The sequence below is a fragment of the Syngnathus acus genome, chromosome 23, assembly GCF_901709675.1.
Source record: "Syngnathus acus chromosome 23, fSynAcu1.2, whole genome shotgun sequence".
NCBI classification, from domain to species: Eukaryota; Metazoa; Chordata; class Actinopteri; order Syngnathiformes; family Syngnathidae; genus Syngnathus; species Syngnathus acus.
The window spans coordinates 749146-769095 of record NC_051107.1 but is presented as its reverse complement, the minus strand read 5'-3'; the positions used below and the strand labels follow the sequence as shown (position 1 = coordinate 769095).

At 41.1% G+C, this 19950-nt stretch overlaps 1 protein-coding gene and 1 non-coding gene across 5 annotated transcripts; one reads left to right on the top strand and one right to left on the bottom strand.

Annotated features, from left to right (window-relative positions):
* The first annotated feature begins 2738 nt into the window (after window positions 1-2738).
* trnan-guu lies at window positions 2739-2812 on the top strand. Its single transcript has one exon. It is a non-coding gene; the product is annotated as a tRNA-Asn (tRNA).
* A 2833-nt stretch (window positions 2813-5645) lies between these two features.
* LOC119117415 (protein bicaudal D homolog 1-like) lies at window positions 5646-19856 on the bottom strand. 4 transcript variants are annotated; one of them, XM_037243659.1, is made up of 11 exons: window positions 18720-19856; window positions 11534-11746; window positions 11212-11367; window positions 10549-10853; window positions 10287-10461; window positions 9356-9838; window positions 8821-8999; window positions 8297-8690; window positions 7998-8192; window positions 7652-7803; window positions 5646-7059 (listed from the first exon to the last, which is right to left on the bottom strand). In XM_037243659.1, the coding sequence occupies exons 1-11, from the start codon at window positions 18957-18959 to the stop codon at window positions 6138-6140; spliced, it is 3414 nt and encodes a 1137-aa protein (XP_037099554.1). In that variant the 5' UTR covers window positions 18960-19856; the 3' UTR covers window positions 5646-6137. The 4 variants fall into 4 exon arrangements, with proteins under 4 accessions (XP_037099554.1, XP_037099555.1, XP_037099556.1 ...); XM_037243660.1 differs by having other exon boundaries at window positions 11212-11364; XM_037243661.1 differs by having other exon boundaries at window positions 18735-19855.
* Between the last annotated feature and the right edge of the window lie 94 nt (window positions 19857-19950).

The window sequence follows — 19950 nt, the reverse complement described above, 5'->3', positions numbered from 1 at the left end:
TCCTTCAGTGGCTTTTGAAGAGCAAATGGTACTTTGCGGCATAGATGAATCACTGGTGTCATCCACTCTGATTTTGTGTTCTCCTGAAAGGCATCCAGGTCCTTGGAACAAATCACTGTATTCTTCCATCAAAATGTTAAAATCCATGTCATCGTCAGTTTCCACAACCAATATCCTTTTGACTAGGTTCAGTCTTTCACAGGCTTCCAAACCTATTATGGTCTGCACATTCTTTGGCATCACAAGGAATGCTAGCGTATATTCCTTGTCCTTGTCTGTTACTTTAACGATGCATCTTCCTTTCACAGGTACATTTGCTCCTGAGTATCCACTTACTTTGGCTTTAGTTGCATGTATTTTGGGTCTGGGTCTTGAATTCTCTCTCTGATATGACGTTCGCCTGGGCACCTGTATCTGGTTTAACCTCCATGTGCGTGTCATTCACTTTAAGTGTCATCATCCAATCTTGTTCTTCCACCTTGTTTTCTGTCACAGTGTCCACAAAAAATTAATCAGAGTCATCTTCATCCACTGCATGGACTTTGTTGGGTTTTGGGGTCTGATTTCTGCAGCACCGAGCATCATGGTTATTTTTATTACAATTGTTGCACGTTTTGCCATAAGCCGGACATTTTTAGGAGGATGTTGTGTTCCACAACGACCGCAAGTTTTTTCTTTACTATCTGTGTGACCTGGTGACTTTGATGTCAGTTTAGTCTCGGAGGTCGCATTCTTTTTATTGCTTCTGTATGTGCTCCTATTCACAGCATCTACAAACCGGATTCGGTTGAAGTTGGGAAATTGTGTAAAATGTAAATTAAAAACAGAATACAACGATTTGAAAATTCTTCTCAACCCATATTCCATTGAATACACTACAAAGACAACATATTTAATGCTCAAACTGATAAACTCAACTGTTTTTTGCCAAATAATAATTCACTTAGAATTTCCTGGCTGCAACACGTCCAGTAGAAGTTGGGAAAGGTGGCAAGAAATACTGAGAAAGCTGAGAAAAGCTCATCAAACACCTATTTGGAACATCCCACATGGGATCAGGTTCATTGGGAACAGGTGGGTACCATGATTGGGTATAAAAGGAGCCTCCCCAAACATGCTCAGTCATTCACAAGGATGGGGCGAGGTTCACCACTTTGTCCACAACTGCGTGAGAAAATAGTTGAACAGTTTAAGAACAACATTGCTCAAAGCAAAATTGCAAGGAATTTAGGGATTTCAACATCTACGGTCCATAATATCATCAAAAGGTTCAGAGAATCTGGTGAAATCACTGCACGTAAGCGCCACGGCCGGAAACCAAGACTGAATGACCGTGACCTTCGATCCCTCAGACGGCACTACCTTAAAAACCGACATGAGTGTGTAAAGGATATCACCAAATGGGCTCAGGAAAACTTCAGAAAAAACCACTGTCAGTAAATACAGTTTGTCACTACATCAGTAAGTGCGGATTAAAACTCGACCATGCAAAGCAAAAGCCGTTTATGAACAACATCCAGAAACGCCGCCGGGTTCTCTGAGCCTGAGCTCATGTCAAATGGACTGATGCACAATGGAAAAGTGTTTTGTGGTCTGATGAGTCCACTTCTCAAATTGTTTTTGGAAACACTGGACGTCGTGTCCTCCAGACCAAAGAGGAAGCGGACCATCCGGACTGTTATCAACGCAAAGTTCAAAAGCCAGCATCTGTGATGGTATGGGGGTGCATTAGTTCCCATGGCATGGGTGACTTACATTTCTGTGAAGGCAACATAAATGCTGAAAAGTACATACAGATTTTGGAGCAACATATGCTGCCATCTAAGCGACGTCTTTTTCATGGACGCCGCTGCTTATTTCAGCAAGATAATGCCAGGCCACATTCTGCACGTGTTACAACAGCGTGACTTCGAAGTAAAAGAGTCCAGGTTCTCCCCTGGCCCGCTTGCAGTCCAGACCTGTCTCCCATTGAAAACGTGTGGCGCAATATGAAGCGTAAAATATGACAGGGAAGACCCCGGACTGTTGTACAACTGAAGCGGTTCATCAAGCAAGAATGGGAAAGAATTCCACATGACAGCTAAGAGAATTAGTCTCCTCTTTTCCAAAACGTTTATTGAGTATTATTAAAAGGAAAGGTGATGTAACGAAGTGGTAAACATGCCCTTTCCCAACTTCTACTGCACGTGTTGCAGCCATGAAATTCTAAGTTAATTATTATTTGAAAAATAAAATAGTTTATGAGTTTGAGCATTAAATATGTTGTCTTTGTAGTGTATTCAATTGAATATAGGTTGAAAAGGGTTTTATTTACATTTTACACAATTTACCAACTTCAACCGAATCCGGTTTGTACAATTGATTCAGGTTTGTCAACTCTGCCTGTGAATCGGAACAAAACAAATGGCTATACTTGCTGGAGAGCAGGGGTCAGCGCGTTTGGATGTCGAGTGTGAATTGGCCTTAACCAATTTTAGAGGAACACCCAAAATTCAGATTCATTGCTTGGTTTGCATGTTTGGCTCTTAATCAAAAGGCTGGTGGTTGTTGCCCATGCTGTAACATCTCTTTGTTTTGGCATCAGAACTTTGGCTTTGGATCTAGTGAGCAAGTAACCGTGCATTGTTCTTTACAAGCTTCTGTGAATCAGAAAATCTATGACTTTAATATCATGTGGTTTGCCAGTGGACATTGCCAGATGACTATCCTATAATAGCTGAATCACGGTGCAGCAGCAAGTCTCTGTGGCGCAACTGGTTAGCGCATTCGGCTGTTAACCGAAAGGTTGGTGGTTCGAACCCACCCAGGGATGCTTGCGTTTACTGATGCCGGTGATTGATCTTTGGATCACGGAGTCATAGCTCATGGTTTGCATGTTTGGCTCTTAAACAAACGTTTTGGTGGTTGTTGCCCATCTTGTAACATCTCTGTTTTGACATCAGAGCTTTGGATCTAATGGGCAGGTAACCGTTCATTGTTCTTTACAGGCTTCTGTGAATCATACAATTTACACGAGTTGAATATCATGCGGTTTGCCATTGGATATTGTCAGATCACTATCCTTTAAAAGCTGACTCAAACACCCTCTGTCTCACCCAAGTCTCTGTGGCGCAACAGGTTCGCGCGTTCGGCTGTTAACTGAAAGGTTGGTGGTTTGAGCCCACCCCGGGATGCTTACCCTCTCTGAAAGCAAAACTTTGCATTAGTTCACAGTTCAGATCAGACTGTCGATGGAACCAATACAAATTGCAGTGGTTGCTGAAGAGAAGGCCACCTGGTGCTGTTATGCACAGCACTCAGATCAATCCCCTAAGTTTAGCATGAATTGGCATGCTTAATGAATCTCAGAGCGATGTCTCTGTATTTTGTCGCTAGGACTTGATTGTTGGATCTACTGGGAAATGCTCCATGAGTTGTGTCTAGTTTTTTGAGCCCACCCAGTTATATCTCTTTGTTTTGTCGTTCGGATTTGGTCATTGGATCTAGTGGGAAACGCTCCATGACTTGTTTTTTAAAAACTTCAGTTCGTTGGCCAATTCTATGCAATTAGTCGAGTCTCAAGTTGCTTTTGTGCCATTTGTCATTGTCAGGTCACTAATCTTTAAAAGCTAAATCAACCAGTTGGTATTACGTCTCTGTCGTGCAATTGGTTAGTGCGTTCGGCTGTTAACTGAAAGGTTGGTGATTCAAATCATAATGTACTAATAAAATATAATATAATAATTACAAGCAACTTTCCAATGACAGGGGTGACCACAGCGAGTCAGTTTTCCAGAAATCAAGTTTCTTCCAATTAGTTTAAAATTGTGCTTCACAAATAGTGTACAAAAGTTCGAGTGAATTGACGATGGAGTGTGTGTTGAGAGATCACAGAAAGGAGGTTAGATTGGTTCTCTTCCCAGTTGGACCGCCTATTGTGTTGGTAAAATGCCCGTACACCCATAGGATCAAAATAATCCAATCAAATTGAATAATTTCACATTAGAAATGTTGCCCTCAATTAATATTCATTAACTGAACTTGCAAAATGTAATATTGGAAAATATTTACCTACCGTAGACGTATAAAAGTAGGTCAACCAAACTTCCCAATAATAAAGTTTGAAGCAATTGTAAGGATAAATAAATAACATGTGATGCAAATTAAGTAAGTGTAACTTTGAACACCTTAAGTTTTAAACTTGTAAATGCTTGTAAATGTGAATTCACTTCGATTATTTTTCTTGTGTTAAAACAATTGAATTGTATTATATGTTAAGATTGATTGTATTTTTGATTAGGTTTAATCGTTCACAATGTCCATGAGATGTCCATCTTTCAATTAATAACAGCTAATAAAAAGTGAAACCATAAAAACTGGCACACAACAAAATGTGACTTTTTTGCATTTGGAGAAATTGTATAAAGAAAGAATAACAGAGAGGTGCTCTTTAAAAATTCCATTGATGGAAAATAAAAAACGCACATACTGTACACGTTGTAAGCAGTTGTCTGTATTGTGAAAAGAACAATTCAAATATCTTTGGACGTATACATAAGTCAAAGCAATCAAGGCCATACAAAATATTTCAGAATAATAGGCATCATCAGTGTAGCAACAGCAATATAGCCTAAAGTGCAAGTGTGAAAAATGAAATTAAAAGAGCAGACAAAGAAATTCAATAGAAGATATGGTACAAATTATATGTGTAAATAACATTAAAAGGCGGCTGCATCAATCATTGAATGCCACGATATACGTTTAAAATTTTCCATACGTCAGATGGCTAAAGCTAACATTAGCTCTGGTGTCCATGTGCGTTACAATATGCTAATGCTAATACATAACATAATTGCTTTGGAGATAAGTTTTTGCTGTACAATTTGCACACAACCACGCGCTTCTCGACATTTCCATCTCTTTTTTTTTTTTTAGGATAAACTTTTACGTCACCATCTTGTGCATGACTGGCTGTCATTGTGAAGGAAATTCATTAGCTTGTACAGCTTGTCCACTTTAGTTTATTCAGTCCAGCAAAATTAATAAATACTGCAGTGAAAAAGCATGTCAGTGTTGGAAGTGATAAATACACTTAGATTAAACACAAAACCAGAAAAATCAAAACAAACAAACTTAACAAAAATCAGAATAAAAGTCTAAACACTAATTATCAAATTTCCTCATCTAGTGGCTGTAGATTTTTTTTAATTTATTTAACTGCAAATTTGATTGAGCGTATATGAGGGGCGGGGTGGGGGTTGCTTTTTGACACTTTTAGAAATATTTTTATACATTTCTCACTAAGAATAAAATCAGCTTGGTTAATACATAGACAACTGAAAGGATTTCCACATTCAAGTGTGTTGGCTCAGTGGCGTAGCCAAGCCGGGGCGAGCCGGGGCAATGCCCCGGTTAGGACTCCCTGCGCCCCGGTTGAAAAAAATCGAGCTTTTTCGATTCTTCATTTTCATGCCGTTTTTTTCTTTCGGTCTTGCGCGAATGTGCTTGCGCTATTCTATGTGCGCGATGTTATCCATTCACCGTTTGCCTCCCGGACCCGGATGTTGTTTTAGCGATCAGCGAACGGCGTGGGTGATGTTAGATTTTTTTTCCTGTGGGCGCGCGCCCCTACTGGAAAAATTCCTGGCTACGCCACTGTGTTGGCTGTATTAACCAACTTCATCCCAGACAGCACACTTTAGTCCTTTACTTCAAAGTGTAAAAACACTTACAGATGACCATTTGTGGATAAAGAATGTGAGTTTCAATATCATTTCAAACAGAGTGGATAGCACACTGATAAAGGCTATGTGATAGTCCAGTGAATATCAGAATTCTTTTGTTGTTTTTAACAAATCTTGCATGTGAGTTGTCAACTCAAAATGCTAAAAAAGTCTGTTAATGTCCCCGTTTCGACTAAAGAGCCGTCACAGAAAGAAATGGAAGGCAGGGCCACTTGTGCTCCTGGTATCAACTCCCTGAGAAATGTCACAAAATATTCCAAATCCATTGGCCAAAGTGTAGGCACAGGAAAATAGAAAACGGGAAAAGGGACGCCACATGTTTTCCTCCTCTCTGTGAACTCACACAACTCAAGTAACAGAAAAAGAGAACTTAAGCAAGATTTAGTTTCAACAAGGAGGAATAAAAATGTAGGGTCAGTGTCTGGGTCGGTAGGAACTGTAATATCTGGGGTAGAGAGGAGTATAGTGGCTAGAGTGGCTGTATGATGTCGTGCCGGAAGGGCTGTAGTAGATGGGTGAATAACTGTGGGAGGAAGACGGAGAGTGGGAAGAAGAGTAGTGAGAGGACGACGAGGGAATGTGATGCACCGAGGTACCGGTCAACCTGGACAACGGACGAGTCCGGGGTAATGGGCTCCACAAAGAGCGTTTGAGACCCAGTAATGGGGATCGATAGGGAGACGAAGGGGCGGAGCCTGCTTGGTTAGGTCTGGTTGTTGTCATGGTAGTGGCTTGAGTATCTGGGGTGACATGTCTTGAAGGAGTCGCGCTACGGGAGAAAGGAGATGTAATTCGGAAACTATGGGAATCAACGACAAGCGTTCGCATTCCAAGGGTCCACCGTGACTGAGTAAGCCTTTGAGGGGTTGAGGACGGGGTTGACACCTCCAGTGACGGGGAACTTTCTACCATCAGAGTTTCGACTGTCGAGGCGATCGCTGGTGACGATGGACTGCGGCAGGGTATGTGTGATATAGGGGATGTCAGAGTTAAGGACGAGTCTGTAGCAGTAGAAACAACTGATGTTGGACTATTAAGGCAGGAAGGGGAGGAGCAACTGGGGACCAAGTTCGAACCAGAGCCCTGCACCAAATCTGAGGCTGAAGCTGAGGTTGCGAGACTTACTTTGGGGGCGCTGGTCTTCCTGCGGGTCACCCTGCTCCCACGGTTATGGTGTGTTTGCTCTTGATCGAATGCCAAGTCTTCAAGACGCTGGGTGAGGGCCAATTTTTGTTGAATGGCCATTCGCAGGAGATAGTTCAATGTCTTCTTTTCATCCTCAGCTGCGGCCAGCTGTCTTTGCATCTCATCCAGCTGGGTCACATACTCATCGCACCTGAGGGATAAAAAGATGAGGCTCAAACCATGTAATTAACAAAAAGCAAGAGGATATGATATGAGGTGGATATAACAACCTAATTCTCATGGATCTGGTTAATCACTGCCAACATGTTAAATAATTGTGTCCTCTAACTATTGGACCTGTAGCGTAGGTTTCTAGCCAATACAGTAAGAAACCTGTTTGACCCCTTTGGGCCACTATACTTCTGTGAGTTAGCTAAAATATTGTCAATTTCTTTATGTACTAGTCAAAATGGGCGTGTGGCCAATATGAGTGAGCTCCTTCGCAAGGTTGAATGCAACTTTTGAGACACTTTGCAAGTTTTTTCGTGGAGAATTTGACTGCTCGCCTTGGAGAATTAATCGAGAATTGATTCCCAATGAGAGCTCCAGCAAAAGACTCAAGGCTGACAGAATATATTCTCAGGCTCTTCCTCAAAATATTATCTTGGACCCATCTGCTGGATTTGGATGCTGCCGGACATTTGATTATCCTGTGCTTTGTGTCACTGTTCAGGTCTGTATAGCAACTCGACAATGCGGTTTGGCGTCTGAATTTTTTTCATTGCTTGCATCGGCTCACTGACCTGGTGGCAAACATTGCTCGTACAGAGGAGAAAGTGGCCGCATCCTCTTTTAAGGCCTTTAACTCATTCCTTAGCTTTGTCATTGTGTCGGTCACCATTGACTTCTCTGCCTCATACTTGCTCTTCAGGTTAGTAAGAGCCCCCTCTGCTGTCTGTGAAAAATACACACAGATACACATCACCCGAAACATCAGCAAATTTAAAAAATAATTGCTTGGGGTCGTGATCAGAAAAGGCTACTAGCTAAAACAAAGGAAATGTAACATCTGGTTTGAATCCTTGCAGTGATTGTCCCATGTCGTCTTTGTCTCATGCTCCCAATTATTGCGCTAACCCTAACCCCCACCTGTTTGGTAGCTTTGAGGACCAGCCGGAGAGTGGCTATCTGCTCTCTCTTGGTGCTGAGCAGAGACTTCAGCTTCAGGATCTCCTCCAAACAGCTTTCTTTGTCCTTGTCAAGCAAAGGAGCCAGTTCCCTTGCTGCAGATCTCTGCCTGGACAGCTGAAGAGCCCGATCCACTGCTCTCTGCAGGTGCTTTACCTGAGAATCGAGATTGAAATGTTTTAGAAATAAATCAAATCCGGTGAAGGAAACAAGTACAGAGTAGTAGAAATGAAAATAAAGATATGTAAAGTCAACTTTACCTGGTCTCGGATGATGGCGTTGAGGTTGTAGATGTTCAAGGGCTCTCTTCGTAGCTCACCAGCTGGCTCCAAGGCGGGCGATGAGGATGACGAGGACGATGATGAGGCACTGATGCTAGGTGACCGGGTCGGAGGACTGTAGGAAGTCAGGCTTTGCTCCGATTGACCCCGAATAAGCTCCTTGTCCCCCTCTTTACTGTCTCTCCCTCTATCCCCACCGGATAGCGGTTCTTTGGACGGAGACTCGGAGGGACTCCGGGACTCCCCGGAAGTTGAGGTTGTGGAAGTAGCGGTGGCCAGTCTCCTGGCAAGGCGTGGCGTGAGGAGAACTTTACTGTTGTCGGCAGACATGGCTTTGAGAGTGGCGGAAAGGCCCCTGAGCCCCCTGCCCTGTCTAGAAGAGAAAATAGAGATGCTCGGGAGTTTCAAGTAGAGTTAAAGGTCGTTTGTACACCAGAGCTTTATCATTTGCCAGAATGGCTAATAGTGTAAATACATGCGACTAAAACCAGCGTGAGTACTACCTGTAGTAGTCCAGCATGACACGGTTGGGTGTGTCGTTGTTGCAGAGACAGACATGGTAGTAGAGCTGGGCAAGCTCCTCACTCAGCATCACCAGTTCATCCTGAGCTGCATTTAAAGCCCCTTGGCTCTCACCGGCTGCCGACTGAGCCGCCTGCAACTCAGCCTCCAATCTAGAAATCTGACATGGGACATCTCAGTCATTCCAGGATAACCCAAGAGCACTTTAGCTTGAGGGTACAAACTAATCGACAAATGTTTTCCTGTATGGTTTTCTGATACACAGCTGAATTTATTGTTCCGTTAATCACAGCAAGTCATCCAGGTCCTCGACAGCAGAGCAGCCCCAAACCACGACAGTGTTTGATTGTTGGCAGGATGTTGTTGAATGTTGTTGTTACAAAGGATGTGTCCATGAGTTTGTTTTTTTTTTGGTCAAATTACACGACGATTTGAGACACAAGATCTATTAGCTGTCAAATCTAAATATATTTGTGGATTTATGGTAATACAAAAAGACAGAGAATATAAGCTTACCTTCTCTTTCCCCTCGTGGCAGCTCTTTTCTAATGCTGTTACCTTCCTCTCCAGTCTCTGTTGCAGAGCATTTCCTCTTGGCTTCTCATGCGCTTCCCCACACTGAGCCAACCTGTCCCGCAGGGCTTTCACTTCCGACTTGAGCTCAACCACCTCGGTCACAGCCACCTGGTATTTGCATTGCAAGATCTCCAAACCTGGTGACTGGTATGGAAATACTGGACTTTTACACACTGTGCCATGCTCATCCTCATTTTCGTCCCCAACTTCGGTTTTCTCATGGTCAAGTCCCTTAAGGTCTTCGGGGTTGAGCAGAGAATCAAAACTGGTCTGGGCCCCTTGCTGTCCGCGGCATAGGGCGGTGACCTTTTGGCTAAGGCGGAGGGTCTTCTCGTGTTGTTCAGACAGAGCACCCTGGGTGTGTTTGAGCTGCGTCTGGGATTCCTGCAAACTGTCTATGAGTGCTATTTTCTCACGTTCCACCTGAAAGGAGCAGAAGTTACCATATTTTTAAGATGCAAAACCTGAAGGGCGATTTGGAATGAAAGTCTATCAGCCTGGGGAATGAGCAATAAAAGCAAACACTCTGCTGGACTGTAGTCGATGGCACAGTTGAATGGGAAATAAATAAGATTTTATCTGGTACACAGTGGTTTTGAAACGTACGGTATACTAATATGGGAATTATATGTTGGAATAAAAAAGGACAAGTGAATATCTATGGCTCAGGGACTGAAGTGTGCACAGTGGGAATGCTGTCCGTCAGCATCGTTTTACACAAAATTATTCACGAGCGTTTGGATTTAAATAGGATTTAAACGTTCTGTTATGAATTTAGCAGATGTTGAAATAATCTCATACGTCATTCTGACACTCACGATAAAGAGGATACCAAGTCGGTTCTACAAAAAGAAACTTTAAAGGATCTCACGATTAACAGCTGTTGCTTGAGCTTCTGAACCTCTGTCAGGTTCATCTCGCTGAAGAGGTCTGACGTCGCCACACCTTCGGTTTTACGACTCGTACTCCGACATTCTCTGTTAGCACCAGCCACCGTCGCTGAAGCTGTGGCCATTTGTGTTGCACCTTGGACATGGCCATTACATCTGTAGGTTCAGAATAAAACTCTGTTGGAAATGTTCTTGACATGCATCTTATAGTGGTTTGACTTTTCAGAGGTTCTGTTGTAATACCTTAACGGATTTTCTGCGGTTGGCGAGAGCAAAGTTGTAGGAGTAGCTGTGCCGCTGGGTGGTGCCGACGTGAACGTCAGGTGTGCGCTGCCAGTGTACGCCACATCACACATGCTCAGATGATGAACCAGCTCTCTGCGCATGTGATTCTTCTGCTCACGCTCGCTCTTCAGCGACTCCAGTGCTTCCTCCAGATGGGAGTCAGAGATGTCCTTCAAACGCAGCGCATCCTGCAACTGGCTGTCAAGAACATCTGTCTCTTCTTCCAAAACCTTGATTTCATGTTTTAAGCCTTCATATTCCACCTGAATCATAAATCGAGGTAAAAATCAATTAGTTTGATTTGCTATCAATAAATGAGTCACAGTTAGATTATCAAAATTCCAAATCTCTGCATGTTCTCCTTGTCCTTGTGTCGGTTTATTCCCAAATCCTAAAACAAGTTTCTTAGGTAATTTGAAAACTATACATTTCTTAATGTTATGGATAACATTTGCTCCAAGTCCAAGCTACACTCCACTACACCCAAAAAAAAAAAGGGGGGGGGGGGTCACAGAACATCCGAGTAGGTCAGTAGTTATTTAAAAATCACTCCATGGGATTTCTAAATTTCCAAATAATTTGGTGCTGTGTTGCAGTCATGATCCACGTACAAATCTGTACCTGATTCTGTTTGAGGGTTGAAACCAGTTTCTGCAGAGAAATGTTTTCCTCTTCCAGCTCCGTGTAGTCCTGAATCAACCTTGCCTCTCGAAACTTGTACTCCCCGATCTCTTCTCGCATGCGGCTACGCTGTAGCTCCAACATTTCATTACTCTGCTGAGACAAAGCAAGAAGAAAGAAAGCCCACTTTTGTATTACAGTCTTCTGATTCGACTTATTAGTGTGCTTAGAACTACAGCTTTTGGCTTTAGTATCCAATTGGATTTAAATCCATGTGTTTTCTTGTTCTGAGTCACTCCATATGCGTAACTCTGCACTTTACCTCTCGTAACTCCTGTAGCAGGCAGCTCAGATGGTCATTGTCGGCTTGTGCATTGGCCGCAGTGGCCTGGCTGTGCTTGACCTCGGCCTGAAGCTCCAAGAGCCGGCCCATGTAGTAAGCTTCCTTGGTAGCAGACTCCTGCAGCAGTGTCTCCTCGTTGGTCTCGCCATCCTCGGCCACCTTACGCTGGGTGGAGTAGGCCTGACCAAATGCCTGGGTGGAGCGAGAGAGTGTAAAGCATGAGCTGTTCGGATCATTGAATCAATCAAACAATCGATCAATCAATCAATCAATCAATCAGACATGTTGACATGGAAATCTCGTTCTCAGTTTATGTCTTTGTCTTAACCAGTGTTGGGAAAGCTAAAGCTACAAGCTATTCTCTATTAAATATACAAGACAACGGTAACCAGCTAGCTAAGCTACAGCAACACTTAAACACTGTACACAGTCACAAGGGTAACCATAGCAAAGCATGCTGGGAAAGCTTATGTGGCGATCGTAAAGTTAGTAAAGTTAGAAAAGTAATTGATTAATTGTGTTTGTTACAGCATCCTTGTTTTAAGTGTTTTGATTTTTTATCAAATAAAATATGAATATCAATGTTGGTAAATTAGTTTGATACACGAATATAAAGGTACAATTTTGTCTTCTTTAAAACGTTGGTGGGCCAGTCTGAGTGATGAAAATTACAGGGCTGAAAATGAGTCTGGTTAATATTAACATAATTAGTGTTTACAGTATACTTAACAACAAAAAAGTGAGCATATGGAAGTTTTCTACGAGCACAAAGCCAAGATGAATTGTGTAGAAAAACAAAAAGGAAATCAAAGATTCTCTCGAAATATGACATAGCCACTGAACTGGAGACAAATCAAACCTGAAGAAGGCAAGGAACATTAGGGGAAAACAGTAAATTGATCCAGATCCTCCAGAGATCATAAAAATTGAGATCTGTAGACAACCTTTCTTTCTTTCTTTCTTGCTTTCTTGCTTTCTTTCTTGCTTGCTTGCTTTCCTTCCTTCCTTCCTTCCTTCCTTCCTTCCTTCCTTCCTTTGTTTATTCGTTTACCTACCTGTCTATTTATTTATTTATTTATTTATTTATTTATTCCTAAAGATGTTATTGATCCTTTTATGACTGAGATTTGTTTTTAAATGTACCCACTTTTGTGTTCTCTATTGTATTATGCAATTTTTGCTATGTAAAGCGCCGTGCATGCTTTTAAATTGTTAAATAAAGTCAAATAAAGACGGATTGGAGTGATTGGAATGGATTTTTGAAGCGCCATACGCAAAACATTCATAATTGATAAATGTCAGGATTTTGACATTAAAAAATTTAACATGTAAGAGAAATCATTCAAAAATAATAATAAATTGGGATGAAAAAATAGACAGCAGTAGTTGTCCATCAACCGGTTCAGGGTGTCCCCCGCCTACTGCCCGATGACCGCTGGGATATGCTCCAGCACGCCCGCGACCCCCATGGGGACAAAGCGGTACAGAAAATGGATGGATGGATAGTTGTCCATATAAAATCACCCACAATCTGGGATTCACTCACTCACTCACTCACTCACTCACTCACTCACTCACTCACTCTCTCACTCTCTCACTCACTCTGAGTCATCTTACAACCTGGTAGCTGTTCTCATGTTTATTGATTAGTAGCTCTATTTTAGTATTTGCTGACTTGTACGGTGTATATAATAAGTCAGATAAAAATCAAGGTTGAACATCCATCCATTTTCTGCACCGCTTATCCTCACTTGGGTTGTGGGCATGCTGACTTTGTAATCTTATAGTTCCATCACCTGATGTCAAAATTCAGTGTGAATCATCATATTCCGAATTTAAGTCACACCACAATCCCACATGTTCATGCAATAACCTGGTTCACAATTTCATTTGCATTTCCTAGTCAGCAGGGACTCAGAGTCGTATGACAAATTGGCATCACATTGCTTGCATTTGGAGCCTCATCCTTTGAGTTACACACGAGGAAATTTGTATAGCACGAATCAAACACAAGGCAAATCCATGCCACAGGAGCTGAAATGTTTCTTTACTTGGTTTTAGTTTTGAGAACACTCAGTAAGCCTGCAAGTGATGACCTATGTGTAGTATTGATTCTTTGTTCGTCTCGATTTATCAAAATTAATTGACAAACTAATTATGACATTAATCACCTTGTATTTTAATAATCGAGTATCATTTAGCGCCAGGTTTTAACAAAAGAACGTCCGAATCTTCTGATTTCAGGTTCTCAAAAGTAATAATTCTCTTTTCTCTAGTCCTTCATAAAAGCAGACTGATTTAGCTTTTCTATTTCATAATCATTTATGTTTACTAATCATTTTATTAATCAAGAGAACACCACAGATATTAAAAATTCATATTGTCACTCTCCAATGAAGAGTTTATACTGCAGGGAGGAAAAATATACAAAACACCCCATTGCAGTTATTTATTTTTCATTGTACAATGAAAATATTATTGTCGATGCTTATTTTGTTTTTTCAACATTTATTTGTTCTCAGATTGGGTGACTGCATTTTACTTTCACTTGTACAAGTCACAACATAAGAAAGGTATCATTTACAATGTCCACACTGATTTAGCATTCACTCAATAGGTTTGTAACTGTATCTTAGCTAAACAGTTTTAACCTACTGTATTGGCCTGAATATGAGATCGTGTTTTTTGCATTGAAATAAGAAATGGGGGTCGTCTTACATTCGGGGTCTAGACATTATACCCATTCACAACGCTAGATGGCGCCAGATATCTTTAACCCGAATGCTGAACTTAACTCCCCAGGCTAAAGCGAACCCCTGTCACGAAGAATAAAAATAAAAATAGCGGTAGCACGAAGAAGAAAAATAAAAAATAGCGGTAAGAAAGAAAAAAGAAAATAAGAGAAGAGATAACAGAAAATGGAAAAACCAGAAGCCATTCATTTACAAATGTGATTGCACTTTAGTTTACATATTTAAATGTTCAGATATTAAGATGTGATAGACAGTTTTTGTATGATTTGAATGAGGCAAAATAACATGCTTTTTCTCTCGAATATATTGTTATAATCATAACAGATGTACTGTAATTATTTTCTGTATAAAAATTAAATTTGGTGTTCAAAAAGTCTTTTTTTCAAACTTGAGTCTTGAAAAAGAGGGGGTCGTCTTATAATCAGGGTCATCTTATATTCGGGTCAATACGGTATATGTGGAGAGTGGTGGTATAATAGTGTAGCATAAATGAATGGATTGCCAATTAACTCATTCACTCCCATAGATGGCTATTGACGTTAAAGATCCATTCTAACTGGGCTGGCAGTGATTGAGTTAATAGCAACTCAAGTTTAACGACTGCATTAACCTCCAGCGCCTCTATGGGCACCACATCTGTTTTTGGATTATTTTATAAAGATAACAGATGAAAAATATTTTTTAAATTTGATGGTTATTTACAATTAAACAATCATATGTTTTCATTTCCTTTTGTTTTGTGCTTCTTGTATTCTTGCTTCTTGGTCATTATAGAGTTGCTAGAACAACAAATCTAGTGGTAATTTGAGATTTTTTCACAGTACTGTGCCCAACCTTTGCCCAGTGCGCCAAATGAGGATTTAGAGCATAATCAATAATGAGTCTGTCTGGTATAAATCAATACTGTAATGTAATGAGTGTTGTTTTCTTACTCCAGATCTTTAGCCTCGATCTTGTTCAAATGAATCTTAAAGGTGTTCCAATAGGCGTTGTGTGTGATGTATTTGTGGTGAGTGAAGTGTTGATGAAGAATGCACGAGGCAGAAGCATCAGTGTTAAAAGGTGAAGGAGTACTTGTTCCGTTACTTTTCTGTTATGTCACTGTCAATGACACGCCTCTCTGCTTGGTATGACGTCATTGGTGATTGTCGGTCAGCTTTCTAGCAAGGTTTTAGGACAATATGAGCTTCATTTTGGTGTTCTCGGTGAAATTCAAGTGCTATGGCGTTTTATTATGTTTAATCATTTGACCTGTCTTTATGAATGTTTTTGAGCTGTAACTTCCAGGTCTCTAGCTCTTTTGGTTATGAATAACACAGAGCCACAGAGCAGAAGCACTCAAGAGCAGACTAACTGCCTGAAAAATGCATGTGTGGAAATGCGCCTGCCCGGCACACACTCACAATAGCATACGCACGTTTGGAAGCGTCGTCATGAATTATTTATAACGATGAGGTCATGATAATTTCATCAGGGATTTTGAATGTTCAATGTCGTTGTTTATATAATGTGGATTTTATATCAAACTTCAGGTTTCTGTTAAACTATAGACAATTTTAATGAAAAACCTTCTGATGTTGCTGAACTGAAATCTGAATCTGAAATGAAAACGCGTAATAAGTTTACGTCAGTCCTAGTAGTCTTGCTCTATGACTCCTATAGCAGATCGGTTAGATCAGTGGTTCCCAAACTTTTGCAGGCTGGCGCCCCCTTTGGCTCCCCAGTGAATTCCTAGCGCCCCCCCCCCCAAGGCACATATGGAAACAAACACCTCTTTCTTGATATTTGGTTTGCTGCAATTTGAAAAGAGAAAGGTTAAACACAAATGTGTATTTCACAAATAAAACCCAATTTAGTATTTAGTAAACCAATTTATTTTTTAGCAGTTTTAACTGTTTCAGCAACATAGAATCGTAAATAAACATTCCACCAGTAACCTTCATTGTCTCACATGTAATATTAATGGGATGGATGTGCTTGGTGCAGGGACATAAGCTTCTCAACATCAGGCTGGAACTCACTAAGAAGAAGTCGTAGATCCCCGCGGTCAGTTATTTTCAGTCGGTTTCTTTGCTTGGAAAGAAGTGACCCACGGACCGGTACCGGTCCGCGGCCCGGTGGTTGGGGACCACTGCCCTAACCAGCTCAACACAACACAACACGGCGCGTTCTGGCGAGTCCCCAATTTCATGTTGACTTGAACTCAAGATGATGTTGACCGCCAGAATGCGGTTTTTATTATAAGATAAAATTCTGAACATTACAAGCTTGAAATTACAAACCTGAGCTTTTGCTTTTGTAGTCTATGCTGTCGGATCTGACTGGGCCAGAGCGGCGTGTTGTGTACAAATCGACTGCCGCCCCCCTACCGCCCCCCTACCGCCCCTTTCTTCCTCACCGCCCCCCCAGATCTTTCCACCGCCCCCAGGGGGGCGGTACCGCCCACTTTGGGAACCACTGGGTTAGATCTTGGGTTACCACATGAGTGTCTGTCTCATGGAGTTATTAAGTTAACGCCATGTTGAAACACAGAAAAGCAATTTGGCCCAAATTTTATCTAGATCCAGCCCGTGTGGGTGTATTCTGGAGGCACTCTAATATATACTGCAACTACACAAATTAACCATTTTCATATGATTTGAAATCTAATAGTTGCTCCTAGCTGTACCCCACCGGTAGAGCTGTCAAAATTAATTGATTAATAGAAATTAAGACCTCTTGTGTGATATTGTTTGAATGTTATTTAGTTATTTTGTATCACTTAACAATACCAAATAAACAATAGTAAATGGGAAAAAATGGTTTTGAAATTCACTTTCGTGCAAATAAAATGTTATCCAATTATTTGATAAATTAATCGATAGAATAATCGATTCTAAAAATATTCGATAGTGACAGCCCTACTCCACAATGATCTATTCAAAATATAGATTCTTGTAAAATTTGTATTCAGACATGATTCCTGACGAACCCGGACTTCCACATATCTCCGCCACTGATGTTGATTAGCTGCTTAGCTGTCTCTATTGTAAATGAGGAATTTCATACATGAAAGGAAGCTCCAATATTTTCCCTTAATGAGTTTCGAATTGACGGATGAAAACAACATTGTTGTCTTGCTCATGTCAGGAGTAGTGTTGAGAACAATGGAGCAATGACAGGATGAGGACAGTAAAACAAAAGGCCGGTGCCAAGGGAGTGGAATGAAGTATTTTTAAATCTGATTATCCCTCCTCTCTTCATCCATTTATTTTCCATTACTGTGCCATAGTATGTCCCTTAGCACCAGTGCACACTTTATTTCGTTTTTAATAATAAATAAGTTAGAAAGGGGATAAAGGCAGAATTTGTCAGATGTGCTCTTTTGGGAAGAGGAATTATCAAGTTACTGACTGAATCGCTTAAGGCTCAGATATAAAACCAATTTTGAAGATGTAATCTAAATAATCCCCTCCGCGATATAAAAAAAAGTTGAATTTTGCAGGTGTTTAGAAAGCAAGATTTTAATCTTAATGGTCATTCAACACTTAACTTGAACTCCCATTGACGTCAAACATAATTTTTTTTAGTGGGCTGGCAATGAATGAGTGAGCAGAAGTTCAGGCACTCACTTAAATCTTATGTTTGGCTAACTTTGTAGCTTTACTCACACTTGAACACAAAATGCAAAATTAGACAGGAAGTAAATCTGAGCTGTGGCCAATGGCTGCTCTTGCGCAATTGTGCTCATTGTGTTTTACTCTTCTTCCAATTAAATAAGATTTGAAAAGTGCATTTGTGACCGTGGCTTTTCTTTGTCACATGTGAGGGCATTACAGTAAGTATACTGTTAAAGTCCCACAAGACAAATGGATGCATGCATTCTACATAGAAAAAGTATTTGAACCATGTCCAGTCATTTTTAGTTAATTTAAACCATTTGATTCTCTACCATTACAAATATACTGTTAACAAATCCATCAAAATCGTTTACAGGTCATTAGGCTTGATATTCTTTACTTGTCTTATTAGATGTTTGTAGCAACCCCGTTGTGAGGTCAGCAGACTATTTTATGCTGCGTGTTTAAGATGCCAACAAATGTAATTGCCTTGATGGCCGCTCGACTCAAGTCTTGGAATTGTATAGGATTTTTCTTATTAGTTTTCCCTCGGCTTTATCACTTAGTACACTCTTAGATACACTCTGTCGGTTAATTTGCCGCTGTTCAAAAACTGTTATAGCTCGTGCATTTTTCCAATTTTCAATCTGTTATTCAAGAGTAATATTTGAAGCTGATGAGGCAAATTGCCAGTCAGTGATGAGTCGACCTATACATGACTCAAATCAATTTCATGAAAGTATGTAGAAACTTAAAATTATTCTCCTTTGTCCTATACCAATTCTTTACTTTTTCCAAGTAACAAAACCGTACCCCTGCTGAGCCCACCTCCTGCAGCTGTTCCAACTCCAGCCTCAGAGCCTCCTGATCGGCCTCGAGCTCGGCACACTGCTGCTTCAAGCTCTGGTTCTCCTCCAGAACCGCCAGCCCGCACTCCGCCGCCCGGATCTTCTCGCGGTTGGCCTCCGCCAGCTCCCGAGTAAGGCGCTCCACCTCGGCCCGACACCGCTCCACCGTGTCTCCGCATCCTCCCGCTGCTCCACCGGCGGCCATCGCCCCTCTCCTCCCTCCCTGCGTCGGATGAGTGGAACTGCGCGTCCGCAGGAGGGAGACACAGCAGACTAGAAATCCACACCGCCACCCTTTGAGGATTAAGCTGCTTCAAATGGCGCGTAGAAAACAACCAAATATCCACAAAGTGCTCTCATCCTCAACGCCAGATTGAGTCATCACCAGCCACATGACGCTTCAAGTGATGCAGCCCTCATGATCCGCATCCGCGTCCACTCCCTCTGTTTTCTGCTTATTCACCAGGTTCCAGCCGCCATCTGTTCTCGCAGCCGAGAAGCAGGACATTCCCTTTGTTTGATCCAGCTGCAGATACAGGTTACAGGACTACAGTTAGGACTACAGCGCGCTGCCTATAGTAACACCGCACGCCCGTTTACATGGCATGAACGGCTGTAATAGATTTCAGAACAAATATGAAAGACTACTCACTGAATTAAAAAACAACTCACAAAAATACAATTAGAATGAGATTACTATTAATCAAAATAAAAGAATGCAATTTGTAACAAAACAGCCCATTTGCGAGGAAAATACATCAGAAGTAATCATATTACTAGCAGCAGCAGCAGTAATAGTGTTGAAGGAAAAATGATCCCTCCCCAAAGAATTAGGTTAAAAATTGGGTCAGTTAAAAAAATAGTCGTAATAAATTGTTGCAGCTGTACATAAATTCAAATTTAATGTAACGTGTTTCGTGAGCATCATAGTATCCAGCAGGGGGCGAAAGACATCAACTCAAAAGCACTGGGAGAGGCCGCCTCAAAATCAAACTCATCCCGTTGGTGTCGTTAAAAAATACAAATTAAAAAAAAGAAAGTGACGTTGGATTCAAATATTTTAGAATTACTACAAAATACATACACAAATCATTGAATTGTGAGCCTATGGCAAAAAAGATATTTATATTAGAAATTATTATTATGATTTATTTTGTAAAAGCCAAATTAAATTTAAAAAATGGATCAATTTGCAA